General features: G+C 41.8%; 1 protein-coding gene across 8 annotated transcripts; it reads right to left on the minus strand.

Moving 5' to 3' along the window:
- Nucleotides 1-785: 785 nt before the first annotated feature.
- On the minus strand, nucleotides 786-15,907 carry BIVM (basic, immunoglobulin-like variable motif containing). 8 transcript variants are annotated; one of them, XR_015704560.1, is made up of 13 exons: nucleotides 15,659-15,767; nucleotides 14,777-14,876; nucleotides 13,686-14,290; nucleotides 12,085-12,211; nucleotides 11,080-11,175; nucleotides 10,883-10,987; nucleotides 8,889-8,983; nucleotides 7,426-7,558; nucleotides 6,237-6,308; nucleotides 5,284-5,367; nucleotides 4,012-4,295; nucleotides 3,209-3,305; nucleotides 2,240-2,262 (listed from the first exon to the last, which is right to left on the minus strand). XR_015704560.1 is itself a non-coding variant. In XM_087756317.1 (12 exons), exons 3-12 carry the CDS (start codon nucleotides 14,173-14,175, stop codon nucleotides 1,978-1,980), a joined length of 1,584 nt encoding a protein of 527 aa, XP_087612443.1. In that variant the 5' UTR covers nucleotides 14,176-14,290; nucleotides 14,777-14,876; nucleotides 15,775-15,907; the 3' UTR covers nucleotides 787-1,977. The 8 variants fall into 8 exon arrangements, 7 of the variants coding, with proteins under 7 accessions (XP_087612449.1, XP_087612443.1, XP_087612445.1 ...); XM_087756317.1 differs by lacking the exons at nucleotides 4,012-4,295; nucleotides 15,659-15,767 and adding an exon at nucleotides 15,775-15,907 and having other exon boundaries at nucleotides 787-2,262; XM_087756319.1 differs by lacking the exon at nucleotides 4,012-4,295 and having other exon boundaries at nucleotides 787-2,262; nucleotides 14,777-14,871; nucleotides 15,659-15,769.
- Between the last annotated feature and the right edge of the window lie 1,289 nt (nucleotides 15,908-17,196).

Raw genomic sequence — 17,196 nt, forward strand, 5'->3', positions numbered from 1 at the left:
GTTGCAGGCAGCCTTTGCTACATCCCGGCAGCAGGTCCCCGAGGACACACATCTTCCTTCTTTTGCTAGTGCTGGAAGAATTAAAGATGCCACCTACTTTATGAGGAAGTGTGACAGTCTCCAAAGCAAGAGCAAAACAAAGTGACTGCAAAAATGAAGTCCATCACAACGCGCCTAGTTAAGAAGAGCAGCAGGCTTCTGTCAGAGGCGACTCCCCCTTCCTCAGTGCAGCTACCATTATTAGGCAACACAGCTCAAGTATTCTAAAGAGATTCGAGTCCTCAGCCCAAATCCGGGTTGCAAAAATAAAAGTCTGAAAAGAGTTCATCTGGAAAATATCTAGATTTTCAAAACCCATGGGTTTTGTTCAGTCATCAGCCTGCAGAATTTGGCAAGTTAAATATTAGGGGTTAAGTCACAGAGGCTGGACAGGCTTATGAGCAAAGAGAATCATGGAATCGTTTAGGTTGGAAGCGACCTTGAAGATCATCAAGTCCAACTGTTAACCCAGCGCTGCCAAGTCCACCGCTAAACCATGTCCCTAAGCACCACATCTACATGTCTTATAATAAATAATATAATAAACATTAACACCTCCAGGGATGGGGACTCGACCACTTCCCTGGGGCAGCCTCCAGGATTACTTTGCTAAGCAGGGGTTGCAATTCTGATCCTTCGTTCACCTGCTTTCCTGAAAATCTTCACTAAACGTAGGGTCACCACCCCCGAGACAAATGAAGAGCAAACAACAAAATAGAAAACAAATTTTATTGAATGAACAAAAGTCTAAAAGTCTCCCATTTTTGGTTAACAAAAGCAGCAACCTACAAAACCCCTGCATTCCATGACAAATCTGTTTATGTGCAAAAAATTAATCCTTGAGCAGGTATGAACATTTGTACGCAGAAGTTAGAACTGTTGAGGTGTGTTTGAGCAAACAACTGGATACATTTCAAATTAGAAAAAAAAGAAAAAAAAAAAACCAAAAAACACTGCACATGGACACCTGAAAAAGCTTGAATTGTTTGCTGGCCGAGAGGTATATAATATCAACAGGGCTGCCAGCAGTTTTCGGCACTTGCATCCCTTTCACACAGAACGAAAAGAGCAGCAGAAAAACGACAGAGGTTTTAAGACTGAACAAGGAAAAGAACTGCCAACAGAACGCAGCGTTCAGCTGGCTCATTTGGCTAATGGTAAATGCAGCTTTTTAATACTGAATTTCACAATTTGTTAAGCGAGTCCGTGCTCTCAAGAGGCTCCAGGATAAGAATTCAGCCACTGTACCCACAGAGCAAAAGCAGTAAAGAAGGTCCGTCCTCAAACTTTCCCTGCCACAGGCAATTCCTCTCAGTCTAAAACAGGTATCCAGCTAAGGAAAAAGTAACTGAGACCTACTTGACAAAATATGATTATCTGACTGACAGAAGTCTACTGGGAACTAAATGGAGAATGTACATTCACTTTGTAAATCTGACAGGGTTTTCTAACCTATGTGTTTTTTTTATTTTCACTGGATATGGGCAGCCTTAATAAAATGGAGTGTTAAAAAGGAAGGCAATGTTTACTTTTATCCTTACATCATTTGCAGAATAATCCTTTTTATAAAGTCATATAATAAATCTTCATGCTTTTGAATACTAAGTATTTTCAATTAAGTCTGTTTATTACATTGACTAACTTCAATCTGCTCTTTTGTTTTCACGGATCAGGACATAATACAATTATTTCAAAAGAAATGATTAATTTTGCTGTCATATTTACTTTTGATTGCAAAAGTACAATAATCTGTGCTTATCTGTCAGTTTATACATCAGATCTCATCCATTGCAACCATATCGTCAGATTTATTTAATAATTACGAAGCTGTATCTTATACCATAATTTCTATTCATATGTATTCTAGGACTAAAAATCCCTAATATGTCTCGATTAAAACTAACTTTAATATATCAACTCTATTATCTAAAGTTAATTTTAATCATTTCCATCATAATCATTATAACTCTGATACCCACTGTTCCTTCTCTCACGAAGATTAGATTTCTTCCACGTAGATTCTTGATGAAAGCCAGCACTGAAAGATCGACCCAGTCGTCCATGTTGTTTCTTAGAGATATTGTCTTCGCTCTCAGATTTGGAAATTCCTTGTGTTTGGGATTGTTTATCCTGCCTGACGTTTCCAAATGGAAAATTCCAAGGACCAAATCTTTGCCAGTTAAGTCTCTGAAAGGCAATGATGCAATGAAGATTTCCTCCAACCTAATCGAAGTAAAAAGGTTCTTTGTTAAATGCACACAGGCGCATTTCTAACATACACAGATACTTGAAATGAAGTTCTTGGCAAGTAACAGAATTGATTAAAAAAAAAAAAAACAAAAATCAAACAAACAAAAAAATCGCAACAAAACAACACACAAGCAAACAAAAAAAAAACCCCACAAAACCACAAACAAACAACTCGGCTCAATCAATTTTGATTGTTTCCCAGATTCAATTACTGCCTTCTTTCTCATCTTTTTAAGTTACTCTTTTTATCTTTCATGGGCTAGTATAACTTATGTCCTGCTAGTCTTTTTCACTCTCCAGCCACTTTCACACAAATTATCTCTTCTGGTCCCTTCTCATCTTGCTGACACAGTCTTCCACAGGGTCTCCACATTTGAAATCATCTCTCCAGCCTATTATTTCTCATAGATTTTCTATCTGTAAATCAAAAATACATCCCCCACCCACGAGATACAGCTCTGTCTATAGGAAAGAAAGCTGTATGCACTGACAATAAGTCTGCACAAGAGAGAGACATGCATTCTTTTATGTCTGAACCTACTCGACTGTACTTTCTTCTTTCCTGCTTACATGTAGCTAGAAGGCCATGCACCGAAAGGATCTGTCTCTCATTTGTCTGTAGAGTATTTCTACACTTGCTGCAGCGACATTTTAAGCCAGCAAGGTTAAATATTGTGCCCAAATATATTGTATATGCAGATATCCTGGTTCATCCTAGCATATGCCAGGCTACTTGCTGTATTGCATCTTGTCCTGCAAGTAAATATAAATGACTCTGGTATGTAAGTACCCACATTTGTCTTCAGCAACACTTCATAATAAATTTCTTCTAGTGAAGTTGACTTACACTGCTGAAGTACGAATAAGTTTGCCAAAAATCTACCATAAACTTCCTCCCATCTTAGTAAGTTTACCTTACCTTCTTTGTTTTTCGATGCTGCAATCCTCTCTCTAGGTGTCGAATATCTAGATATTCTGGATTTTGGGTGTTTAGGTCAGTGACAATATCTGCCCACCTACAGAATAAGATTATTAATACTTAGCTGACATTTATGAAACCTCAGCACCACTAAGACTCACGTACACACACATGCAAATACAGATTTGCAGCTTTAAATAGTCTTAGCAGTGATTTAAAAACAAATGAACGTGTAAAGATATAAAAGCCTCAGTATTAGAGACATCAAGCTAGATGTAAAAGCTTTACTTTTAATCAAAGCATTCAGTGGTTATTCCTGCTCTTGGGAAACACCTTCCAAAATGAGTAAGAGCACCATGAGTCATTCGTTGTGTTGCTTACCCTTACCAACTCATCAGTTTGTGAAAGGAAGCAGCAAACTGTGGTTTAGGCAAGGAGAAACATTAGCTTTTACTTTATTTAATCCTCTCTTACCCTTTTATATAATTTTGTTCAAACCCTTGTTTGCTTGTTTTGCCCACTAAATCTGTTTTTACCAGACAGCTCTCACCATAACTCACTCCTCCATTTTATTTAATTCCCATCTGCGATAAACTATCAATTCAATCATTCCCCATTCACTCAGCTCTTCAGAGTTTCATAGTTCCTTCTAGCCCAACTGAAACAAATATTGCCATATCCCAGACCTCTTTAAGCCTACACATCGCCTTTTCAGTTCTGTCAACGTCTAATCACCTGCTTCTCTCCAACATCACCCTCCAAGTTCAGAAAATCCATTTCTGCCCCAGCCTTTGCCCTCCTACCTTAAGCATGAAGTTTCTGCTAGCTCTCATTCTTCCTCCCGCTACAGTCCCAATGTCTCCACAATCAAAAATAATATTACAAAGGTTTGTATTCTATATTCAGAAGCCTCTTCCTGTGCCATTTCTAGCTTGTATACCACAGGACAAAATTCTGTCAGTGGGATGGATAGTACACCGTTTCTCATCACAGCAACCACATGCATAATGTGATTTTTATTTTGTTGCACTTCATCTCACTAGTCCAAAATATCCAGCTATTTACAGTTATTGACATAGTCACATCACTGTCAAAACAAAACAAAAAAAGATATCTGTGGTTTAGGTACTGGGATAGATCTGACTGGGTATAAAACGGACAGATAAGCACTTTCAAACAATTTTTCAAAATAATTAGAGAATAAAGAAGAGGAAACAAAGAAGAAGAAGTGTGATTTTTTTTTTGCCTCCCCCCCCCCCAGCTCTTTTCCTCATGTATCAAGAAAAATCACTCCATACTTAACTCAGGGGGGTGGCGGAGAAGCTATTTGCTACAACTTACGTTTTGGCCATGGAATTGGTTTCTTGAGAAATACTGTTCTTTTGCACTGTTCCCTCATTTCAGAAATTAATATTAGGCATGATGAACTAGCATGTCAAGTAAAGCCGAGAAAGCTGTTCCGTTAATTTATCATGGCAAACATAACTTATCAATGACATTTCTACGTAGCGCCCTGTAGCTGTCCTAGTCTGTGCCTGGTTTAGACACCAACTTCACGTGAGCCAGACCTCATCATAAATGTATTGTTTTAATGCATAGATAAGCTCGTAATGCAACAGAGTACAGGCTGTACCTGCGTCTGAGCTAGGAGATCTTGACAGCAGCATAATATCCTGTGCACACCCCAGACACAGCCTGCGTACGTCCTTAACGGCAGCATAAACTCCTGCAAGGTTGGTACAGCCTGTACGTCGCAACTGGCACAATCGCAGGCAGCTGAGGTGTCTTTTCTTCCTGACTAATGTGAGCTATGTCACACTCAAACAAGAGAAACAGGCTTTGGCTTTCAGCAGCCCACACGTGTCCTGCCACATGATATAAAACTGTAGAACCAGCCGTGATGTCAAAACATGAAGTTTCTCACTAAAGCACCTGTTTCTGTTACAACTATAGTATATTCATTAAAAAAAAAAAAAAAAAAACAAACTATAAAGTCGCTTGGTGACCCTTAGAAGAGAAATACAATTTGTTTTGAAAGAAAATACATTGTTTTAAATTCTTACCAAGTAACATACCTTTTACAGTGTATTGTTGGATGTTTTCTGCTTGGCTCTCCAATTAAGATCCAATATTCTACTTCTTGCTGCAAGACACGACCTCTGTTCAATAGAAGATACAATCCTAGTAAGATTTATTGTGCATACTAAAAAGAAAAAGAGAGATTAACATTCTATTGTTCCTTTTAGGATTTTCCAATATTTAAAATTGTTTCCTCAGCCAAACTAAAAACCAGCTCCTGCGCTATAAATAGCGTGTGCAATTGCGTACAGGGAAACTTTTTGTTTCACAAGGCCTGGAAGCATGATAAAAGCTACTGCATATTATTTGGGAAAAAGACAGATCTTCCTAAAAAATAGCATTACTCGGATGAAAGGCAGTCTAGTGCAAGATCCAAATATAAATATATACGTAACAATGGAAATACGAGTTGTGGAAAGCCACACAAAGGGGGAACAAACATCTTCCTCCCTATCTGTGATGTCTAACAGAGCCACTAAAGAGCCCCTCCCACTATTTTTAAACTACACCCCAGCTGACAGTTGTTACTAACAGCTGTAGGGTAACCTGTATGAAAACAACCGGCAACTTCAAGCCCTTCCTCCTAAGCATCCAACACCACATACTAAAAAACAAAACCCTCAACCGATACTTGTTCAAGTTTGTGAGCAACTTCCAAGATACTCAAAGCCCGCAGTAACCTCATCAGGGAAAATTTGTGACAGACATCGGGACAAACTGCTGAGATACCGGGGATTGTTCTGTGACTTCCTGTGTATAATTATCCCGTGAAAAACTACTTCAGTTTCGATTGTAACAAAAACTGAGATTTTTCTGCCTAGGAAATTAGACAGCATACGGCCTTACTGCTTGCAATGATTTGTTTACTTATAATTCCCTGGAAAATAACAATATATGCCATCATTTTACAGATGGGAAACCAAGACACAGGACAGATTAATTGACTTACCTAAAGTCACACTGGAAGTCTGTGGTTGAACTGGGAACTGAACCCAGGTCCCCCGAGTCCAAATCCAGCAACCTAAGATCATACAGGAAGTCTGTGGGTGACCTAAGAACTGTCTCCTAAGCTCAGCCTAGCAACTTCTCTACCATTTCTTTTGGAACTTAAACATTTCCTAGCTTAATTTTTAAAAAAAAGCTTTCCTTTGTAACTTGAACGCAAAAACAGGTAACCAAGAACTGCTGCAGAATCTATTGATAGTGCTTCTGGAACCTAAACAGAATTTCTCCCAGTAAGATATTAGAAGATAGGAAGAGAACAAGATGTTCTTCTGGTCTGACCTCCAGCCTAAAATAAGGCTATAAAAGCTCCTTGAACTCATTACTTCATCTCACATTGTTAGAAGAGATCCGTTTTTAGGAAGAATATCTAATATTGACTTAAAAAGAACATCACTAGTGACTGAGAATCCATTTCAACCATGGGTAAAGTACTGAAATTTGTGCTCTCACTCATTACTGAACAATATAAATTCAAACTAGATATAAGACCCGTTAAGTTTCCACACACTGGACTGTATTATTTCTCAAACTGCAATTTCGATCTAGTAAACAATTTTTTTTTTTACTTTGCTCTTCCAGTGCAGATTCTTAGTAACTGATCAACTAAGCAAGCCATTAACCTTTTGGTAAATTTAAGCAGACTGATGTGTTTGACTTCCGCTTGGGGCATATTTTCCAAACTCTTCTCACTCACATGGCATGTCAGTGAATGCAGTCTTAATAAAAAATTTCTGTATTCTTTTGTTCACATAGTAAAAGCTTTTATTAACCCCATGGTCACAGTCTCACACTGGGAACAAATTAGATTCAGATGATTACGCTTTATTACCTCCACACAATTACCATTTTGAACTCCAAAAGCAGAGCTAGCACTCTCCGTTCTTTGATGTGAATACATCTTCAACAAAGCCAAAGATAGACTGCTTGCTAAGCAAAGTGCAAGACTGAGGCTCACCTTACACCAGTGACCTACTCTTTTCATTGTTTAGCACTCCCCACTATCCGTATCTGCTAATTTTGGCAGGGATTGTCTTCTTATATTCATGTTGTTTAGGGAGAAAAATGGTATTAACTTGCAGTGAATTTTTCTGTATGTTTCCTCCACTAAAATAAGCATAAACACAATATCTTACCTATACGCTTTACTAGCTTTTACTGGGGTTGCTTCAAATCCAATCGGGCAAAAGTAATGATTTTGGCAATGGTAGATGTAGGCCATTGATTCATCTTTCAGTCCACGTGTTAGCTTTGCAAGGGCCCCTGCAGCTACAAAGAAAGATCAGGTTACACTCCAGAGTGCTTTGGATCCTGCATAACATATTCAGCAAGACCTATTTGATAACATAAAATAGTTACACTGTTTTTTAAATTAGAGGACGTGACCTCACAGGCATGCACAAAATACAGTTTTGATTTCAAACTTCTTAGTATTTCATTTCCTGCCTGGTACAAAAAAAACCCAAACAAACCAACATCTGCCACCCAGTCTGTATAGGGAAATGCAATATAAAGTATGCATTGTATTTAGATCAAAGTCATATTAAAAATTACTTGTTCTGGGGAAAAAAACCAACAACAACAACAACAAAACCCACAACAAAACCCACAACCGAAAGTATCTCTTAACCTAGGAAATACATACTGCAACACAATGCAGTCCCACTGCCCCAAGTCAGATGCAGCACGTATCAATGATACTGCTGAAACCCCTAAAAGCTTCCAAACGTTTTCGTATCATGAGCTTCTTGGAGCTTCCTAGTCTCAGGAACACCCCCCACACTTGGGCATACAATATTTTGTAACATGACTGCAGTGCTCAGTTTCAGGAAAAAAACTAGAAAAAGCCCTGAAACATGAAAGAATTCTCAAACGGGATGCCATGAACAAAAAGGGGCTTCCCACTTTAATAATCTCCCCCAAAACTTCTTTTGGCATGGTTTTATCCTTTTAAAGAACCTTCCAGTTAGAAGATAATTACCCAGACCATACCAAAGGCTAATAAAACTGTATAGGAAAGTATAATTTTTCTTTAGGTAGCACACTTAAAAGTAAACATAAGAATGCAGTTTCGTAAGCTAATTGAGAATAATCACCTAACTTTTGGAGACAGATGTTAGCTAAAGTCAGGCAAGATAGAGGAGTTCTCTAACTTTATAACTGCATTTTTAAAAGTACAAAACATTTATTAAACACATTAATACTTTTGTGCTGTACATTCTCAGTTTTTATACAACATAGATTTCTAAAACGCTTAAATAACAACCTGCTGCTCCCCCAGAGTATTACAGGAAACACGTCTTCCAGGACACCAACACAGAACTGGAAGTGCAGTGTCCTCCTGGATACCTTAAAATTCCAGTTCTGTGATAGCATGATATACAGCACAGAATATATTTTATATAAATAAAAGTACAAATGAAATTGTTAGCAAAATAAAAGAAAAAATAAAACCAGAAAAATCATGCAACTTGGAGCTATTTGATAGCTTAGCTCAAACTGGAAGTACTAGTTACAGAATTTGTCCTGTCAAATGCTACACATTGCAGGATTTTTTAGTTTATATACTGAGATGAATGCTTTAGGATTAGCTACGTACCAGTTTCTCCAGCTGTCTTGTTCTTGCCATGAGGTTTATAGAGAACATATGAGCATCCCTTGATATGGAAGTGATCGTTTATTTGCCTAAACCATCTGAAACAATAAGCTTAAAGATTGTAATAACTCAAGAGTTATTAAATGCAGTTGCCCTTCCTCCCACTTTTCCTCTGCTTGACAGTTTAGAAAAAAAGTCTTGGTGTGCTACTAAGTACCTACCACATCAGTATACAGATTGTGGATGACCATGGTTCCCCAATACAAGCAAAACTTAACATATCCTAGAGAGATAAATAAATACTCAAAGCCTTTTCCTCCATCTTGCTTTTTCAGACCAGACACAGATCCGTAATAACCAAAGGGCTGGATTTGAAACATTGGTCCTATTGTGTTCAGTCCAGTCATCTCTAATTTCAGCCTTTAGAAAGGCACTCAAATTCTGAAATGCCAAGCTTCAACCATGATTTGTCAGCTGCATGAAGGGAATCTTCTAAGACATCAGAAGGAAGGACCCTTCAAGTGAGACTTTCTGCATATTGTGTTAGGCTTCCATCACGTAAGCTCCACAATGCCCAAGTGTTACAGGAGTCCCATACTGCAACTCCTCACAGCAGCAGTTAAGTGACGACAGGTCTGCCAAGAACATTTTGTCTCAGAGATTTACTTTTCCACATTAGAAGATTCAAATTCACATGTCTGAAGATAATACCTCAATTATAAGGCCATGTTGAGTGATGGGTTTGGCTCTCAACCCTCCTGTTTTCCAGTCTGCCAAGTACTTAAAAATTACTTGACCAGGCAGAAAAAAAAAAAACAATAAGGGTAACTTTTCTGCAGCGCTTAGGGCACTCACAGGGGAAAAGGAAGAAGAATTCTAAGTTTAACTTCTGTCTGTATAGACTGTTGACATAAAGAGACAAAACGTTTTATCAGCTTGGTCTATAAGCGTTGCTATACCCTGACATATTCCTAAAGAGATACAGGATCTGGATCCAAGTCTCCTAAGGCAGAGAAGGAAGTTTTCATGACACTCTTTAATGGTAGCATACCGGCTACATCACTGAAGAACAGATTGCTGCCACATTTTCAAAACCAGAACCCACATTTGGTGCCAAACCTTATATATTTCCTTCAAAAAACACTAACTGGATCAAATGCAACTCATGAAACAGCCAAGAACACTGCAACATTTTTACATGTCACAGAAGGGTAACACACCAAAGCCCTGTCAAGATGTTCAAGGCTCAGGTACAATATGCTCCTGTCCCTGTTTAATTCTAAAATTCCTTACGAGTTTAATAAAACAAACAAACAAATAAAAGGACAAAGATTTTAGACACAGCTCATCAAGATCAGGAAACAGCAGAGCAGAAGTGAAACAGAATTTCAAAGTCCAAGTCTTCTGTGACTCCAGCCCCATCTTTTCTTCCCCACCCCACCTCCCTTCTGAACAGCTTCATTGCAGCAAAGGTGCAGCATTCACTATCTCATTTTCAATTCTTAAATTAATTTCTACATAAAGCTACTAGTATATCAATTGCCTTTTCAGGCTGTTTCATTGACATTAACAAGCATCTAACAAGCATTTGCAAAAACAGGAAAATGAGGGTAAAGAAAAAATTTCCTAACCAGGAGACCGGATTCATTAGAGTATTATACAACCATTAAACAATGGTTTGTTTGTTTGTTTATTTATTTATTATACAACCATGAACCAAAAATCAAAGAGAATTTCATGTTCACCTGATCTGTGTAGCAATATTGCATTATACAAAATGGCTAGTGCAAAAAACTCTTTGAAAGGTTTCCTTGGGCACTGTCGGAGTACCCAGGTATGCTTTCTTATTCGAAAACTTACGAGACTAATTTGTGCCAGCCACTTTTTTTTTTTTTTAAATAAATGAACTACTACTGTATTTTTACAGGTTCTACCTCTTAGTTTTGTTATTTTTGCATACATTAACAATTTAGCTGCATCAAAAGAACCAGACATACCTCATTAAAGTTGTATTGCCAGTGAAGGGACCAAACCTAATCTCCTCAAATGGGGGCTGAAAGCCCAGTATATGCAAAGCTTCTTCTTGAGTTATAGGTGGTAAACTGAAAAAAAAAAAAAAAAAGCATTGTTTAATAAAGTCATTAGCAATATATTTTAGACTCTCTAGAGGCAAAGCGGTCTATGTGTGACTTACCTTCCAGCTCCCAGCGTACTATATAAGAAATTCCAGCAAGACACTAAGGATGAAATTCCACAGGAAGTCTTGTATTGAGGTCGGCTAACACAATACCTAAAACAAACAAAAACCCAAACACATTAGTAAGCATTCTTGATTTAGTTACAGGAGCAACGTGAACTACTTTTCTGTGTGCCACGCCATTGAAGTGCCATGTTATATGAAAGGTTTTTACTTTGCTTGTATTAAAAAAAAAAAAAAAAGGAGCACATTCTTAAAAAAAAAAAATTGAGCAAATATGTTAATCAATTTCTAAGTTTGTCGGATACTACTACCCTATTTCATACAGATCAGTCAAATTTCTAACAGCCCCGTACGAGTTCTGTACAAATGATCCTGCAGGAAAAAATGGCTCTGTACCAATATAATGTAGAGTTTGATCCAGTCTCTTCTAACACGTGAACTTGTAGTAAACTGCATCTCTACCAATTTACTAAGGAATGTCATTCCGGCTCGCAGATTCCCTAGGCTAACTCTAACTTTCTGATGTCACAGATATACAGTAAGAACCAGACGGATTCATTAAACTAAGTGAATTTAGTGAACTATATTCACATGATATAGGTTGTACAGAACTGACAGATTCAGATCAAATATTTCCCAGTCAAAAGAAAAATCAGGAGTAAGATACAACAGCACTATGTTCAAGGTTACTTTGTGCCTGACCATGCTAATGAACTTGCATTTTTTTTTAGCAATGAATCCCCACACAAATTTTTTCCTTAATGAAAGAAAAATAATGTTCAGAAAGAAAAATGTTTTAAGAATTTCAACAGAAGGGAGGGAAGCTCTCATTCTTCTTGTAGAAAGTACGAGATTCAGTTTATATATGCTTAATGTATCCCCATTTCTAATAAAAAAAGTATGAAGACATTATTAAGAAGTTTCAAATCAGGTAACCCACAACAGTGTTTACTGACAAACTGTATGGGGATAATCTTAAATACAATTCATAAATACTACCATCTCCGCAGGTCCAACACTTTCCTCTCCTTCACGTCTTCAAGAGCAGAACGCTGAGGACACTCCCTGTATTGTTTGCTTTTTTTGTCTAGGGATTTTTTCTTTGTCGCCTGTTTCTTCATGTTGCCTGCAAAACAGATTTCAGAAACAAATAAGTGCCTGGTTTACCTTTTATATCTTTCTTCTTAAATATTTGTAGTAACAGCACGCACCTCAAATAGAGACACTGGTTGTGTCAATAAGTGCAAACTGGGACTAAACGTTACTTGAAGGAAAAAGCTCAAATGCATAATCAAGATTGTCAACAGGTTTGTAAAGCTGCCATTAGCTCTGTAAACAACATCATGTTTTTCTGAACAGAATTAATGATGACCTGCCTGACTGTTTAGAGAGAGCAGTCAATCTGATTATTCTAATGCGTTAAATCAGCCATCCCAGAAATAGACTCTCAGACCAACATGGACTTCCAATCCCCTAACATTAAACACACAGGGAAATCTAATGAAACACTTGTTTTTCACAGCCGAGCTCTGTAACCAGCTACACTTCCTGATGAAAACTTACATGCAAATCCAGTGAGAATAATAGACCTTCAAGGCCTTTTCCTTTTTGTAAGCCACTGAGACAGTGGAAAATTAAAAGAGTTGGGCCATGTGCTAGAGCAGGAATATTTCTGTCCCATTTTGAAGCCATCATATCAAAATGAAATATACCACATATATGTTAGCAAAACTTAGCATCCTGTAAGATATTGTTATTTGTTTCTTATTTTTAAAGACACTACATGTACACATGAAAAGGTAATGACAATTTGCTAACCGTATTTAAGTTTTGCTAAACCGGTTTCACACTAATAAACAAAACAGGAACTTGACTAGCTAGCCAACCCATCAAGGAAAAAGATCTACCACCAGCTCTAGATTAGCAGAGGGATTACAGAACAAAGAAAACCAAGCGTGTATGCAAGTGCCTGATGCACACACAGCTGCAAGATGTGACCAGGCAGAGAAAGAACATAGGCAGCAAAGAAGCCAGTTTTGAAGAAATGGGCTCCCTAACACTGTATACATATAGCAAATCAAAATACATACGATTTTGTTACAGAAACCAACTGCTTTCCTAAATAACTGTAATGACTTAATTCCCTTTTTGTCATAAATAAACCGCACGTGTAATTTCAAAATACATCTCTGAAGTACCCTGAAACATTTCTGCAAGTGACAAACCTGTACTTAACAGGTAAAAGTAATCACTTGCACAACACACTGGGTCCTACTAAAAGAAAAGAAAGAAAGACACTCCAAAAAACGAAGGAAAAAAAATCCCAAACCCAAATTCACCACAAACAATACCCCCAAACCACCCACACACAGTTAAGTAGAAGCCAGGCTTGTTTTAGAGCCACTTCCCCAGGCTCGACACTTGACTTTCTCTTCCCCTACATCACTCTCTCCTTTCCAGATGAGCAAATTGTTTGAAATGATGTACAGGCTCTTCTATAGCACTTCCTCATGAGATACATGTGCTGACCAGCCCTCTCCACAAACAAGTTGTAAACATGAAGCCTCTTCCTCTCACAACATCAAATCTTCCCACCTCACCTGCTTTGTTCTTCAGATTTGTGGTCACGCCATTGAACTCTGATTTGTCGATTTCCCATGCCAGTGGAAGCTTTCCAAGGTCGCCGGGCAAGCTTTCCAAGTTAGTATCTTCACTATAGATTATCTCTGAAGCACCAGTTTGAATGCTGAGTAAGCTAGGTGTGTTATTTCCAACGTTTAAGGCAGCACTGCTTGACAGGCAAGCACTAACTGAAGCACTTGGGCTTTTACAAATAGATGTTACTCTGTTTAAAAAAGCATAGTCTGAGCAGATGGTATAAAATTTCTCTCGTGTATGAGTCACAGGGCATCCCCATGGATAATGCCCATCTCCCCTAGACACCAAGGATGCAGCGGAGGCGTCTGACATGCAGTATGGCTTCACGGGATCACGAAGAGAAGCTTCTGGGGATTCTTTCCCAGGTTTGTTTTCAGTGTTTCCATTATTTCCAGAACCATTCTCCTTTTCATCTTCTGAAATGTTAGGCATTGAATGATACTGAAAGAGTATTGTACAGCTAAGAATATTTTTTTCCTTTATGTTTTAATTACAACAGAGTTTGCATCATTGCCTCCATCGCCCCTGCAATGTATCAATGAGGTACCTGAAAGAAAATGAGAAGTTAGTACAGGAGTCTCAATCAACACAAAATATATACAAAGCTTATCTTTGAACTCATATCCAATAAAAGCTGAAATACCCTTCAAGATACATCACAACATACACCGTGTCTTTTCCTAAGCATCTCTAGAATTCTACAAACAGCACTTTTTATTATTTGTGAGGTGCCAACAGCATACACCATAGCGATACCATGATGAAGACATCATGAGTAATTACAATTGTAAACCAGCACATGAATAAAAAAATAAAATAAAAAAAAATGAAAAGCTTTCTACATTTATATAGCTGTGGTTGCTCACTTCTGTTCCTTACGGTCACGATACCCTATATATGTGGAGTACAAAATAATTTATACAAATTAATAAATCACAGAAACAGCAACTTAAGGTCACTTGATTCTGAAGAATCCTGCATACTTTTGCTGCAAGTGAAGTTGAAGCTTACGGAAAATCACAGTAACTATTACCTCTGTTGACTGTAAATTGACAACGCTAGCCTCAATCTGTTTCACTGCTTTCCTCGCATGGCTGTTAAGGGTTCCCTTTTATTTTTATGCGCCTCCTAATCTTCAAGATGTGAGAAAGAAAAGCGTCAGGTTTTATTTATAGTAGCTAAGAATTACCAAAAACAAATTTAGCAGGCTGGCTTGCTTTTAATGATCTTTTTTAAAAAGCAAATTGACAGTATGCGTTATCCGTCATCTCAGCAGTTCACGTGCCTGTAGCGCGAAGACACACGCCGCAGATGGGAAACCTGGCAGGCAGGAGGCAGGACTTCCACTCGAGAGCGGGCTCCTGCGACATCGGCTCCCGGTCACCGCACGGAACCAACAGAGCCTTCCCCTGCCAAAAGCGGGTCTTGCAACCACACGCAAGCGGGGCTCCACTTGAAAGATTAGGAGGAAATAAAACACACGCACGTACTCCGCAGCTGCCTGCAACGAAGGCAGCCCAGCGGCACCCAGCCCCGCTTCTGCCGAGCAGCGCCGGCAGGACCCGCTCTCACCGGCTCCGTGGGGGCTCGCCCACCGGGGACGCCCGCCCAGCTCCCCCACGGGGTGGGGTGCACCCGGCCTCGGCGCCGGGGAGGAGCGGGAGGGCCGGGGCGCCGCCAATCGGGGCCTCGGGGCGGCTCTACGGCCCCGCCCCCCGCGCTGCCGCCAGTCGGTTCCAGAGTGAACAGCCCCGGGTTGGGGGAAGGGGCCGCGGCTGGGCGTCAGCGGGGCCCGCCGGGAGGGCGGCCCCGCTCCCCTCCTCAGCGCCTGGGGAGGGCCGGCGGGGCGGCAGCGGTGAGGGGAGAGGGGAAGGGCGGCTGCTGGGCGGCGCGGCCCGCGCTCCAGGCCCGTTACCTGCGCGGCGCGGCGCCCGCCTGCGTCGCCTCCCCGGGCCGCGGCGGAGCGGGGACGCGAGCGCGCCGGAAACAGACACGGCGCGCGGGGGGGAGGGTGCGGCGCCGCGGGCTCACCTGCGCCCCCACCGCCCCCCGCCTCCTCGGCGCCGCCGCCGCCGGCCGGCACCAACTGCCGCAGCCGGCCGGGGGGAGGGGGGCCGTGGGGCTGCCCGGCGGTAGCGGTGGCCGCGCTCCCCCCGCGGCCCCTCACGGCGTCTCGGAGGAACCGGCTGCGCGTCTCCCGGCCGGGCCGCGGCTGCGCCTCGGCGCTGTGAGAGGCGCCTCTTTGGCCGCGTCCCCCCCCGTCCGCGCCGTCATGGTCTCGTCCGCTGCTGCCCCGCGGGCGGGGAAGGAGCAGCTCGGAGAGGCGGCGCGCGGCGGGGGGCTTCGGCGTCCGGCCGGGTCGGGCGCGGCTGTGGGCGTCGCGGCCGGCGGCTGCGCTCCTCCCTGGCCCCAGCTCTCACCTGCCCGCCGGGGGAGGCTGCGGGTGTCGCACGGGGATTCGGGAAAGGCGAGGCGTAAACGGGAGAGCGAGCGGGCGATGCTGCCGGGGGGAAGGAGGGCAGCCGGACGCGAGGTTTCACCGGCCCGGCCCGGCCTGCCGCGGTCGGAGAAGTGAAGCTGCGTCGGCTCACGGGTGCGCGGCTGCGGGAACCCCTGACACAAAGCGGCCGCCGCCGACGCCCGCCCCGCGCGTTGCAGGCGCTGAGCGCAGCCGCCCCGCTCCGGAGCAGCCGACCGCGGAACCTGCGGCCTGGCCGCCCCCCTGCCCGCCGGCTGCGGGCCGGTGGCGAGGCCGGCGGCCGCTCGGCTGCACCCGGTGCGCCCGTCCCTGCTGCCCCCGGCCGGCGTCAGGTTAAAGCAGGCTGGGCTCACGGCAGGGCTGGGCTCAGTTTTGGTGTCGCGCTTCTAACAGGGCTTCACCGTCCCGTTCAGGGTGGGGAGGGTGTGGGAGCATAAAAGTGGGCGTTGGGTCCCTCCTGGGGAGCAAGGGACAGACGTCTGGGCATCTCATCTGCACCAGGATTCTCTTGGTTTACCCTGACCGTAGTAAGAATACAGATAACAAAAATGCTTCTGGAAAACTGTGAAGGAGCAAAAGATTACTTAAGGTAACAGTCTCTGGAACCGCTGACAATATTTCCCGTCTCACCTTCACTGCAGCCGGCGTATTGTCAACACGAACAAACGCAGTGACGCGCGCTGAAGACGTGAGGGGAGCGCTTCCGGTACTGCCGCAATTACTTAAAACGTATTTATTTTTAAATACTCGGATTTGTCATATTAAATGATTGCTTTTATAACAAAGTAGTTATAAAATTTAAAAACAGAGAAAGATCAAAACATTAATATGGTGTCCTGCTGACAGAAGATTCAATGTTAGCGATTACAGCACGGTGCCCTCAGCCCACAGAGCCCCTACTCCCAGCAATAGTTCCCGTGAGAGGTGCTGCACGTAATGGAAGGAAGAATCAAGTTTATCCTCAAATGTTGTTG

This window comes from Nipponia nippon, unplaced genomic scaffold, assembly GCF_047370975.1.
Source record: "Nipponia nippon isolate SJK-2023a ecotype South Korea unplaced genomic scaffold, ASM4737097v1 scaffold_2, whole genome shotgun sequence".
In the NCBI taxonomy this organism is placed as follows: Eukaryota; Metazoa; Chordata; class Aves; order Pelecaniformes; family Threskiornithidae; genus Nipponia; species Nipponia nippon.

Excerpts from the sequence above, each read along its gene's own strand:
- BIVM (XM_087756317.1), bottom strand. The coding sequence starts at position 14,175 with ATGCCTAACATTTCAGAAGATGAAAAGGAGAATGGTTCTGGAAATAAT. Across the intron at positions 3,306-5,283 it reads CCAACAATACACTGTAAAAG|GTGGGCAGATATTGTCACTG; the intron begins GTATGTTACTTG and ends CTTATTCTGTAG. Across the intron at positions 2,263-3,208 it reads AGCATCGAAAAACAAAGAAG|GTTGGAGGAAATCTTCATTG; the intron begins GTAAGGTAAACT and ends TACTTCGATTAG.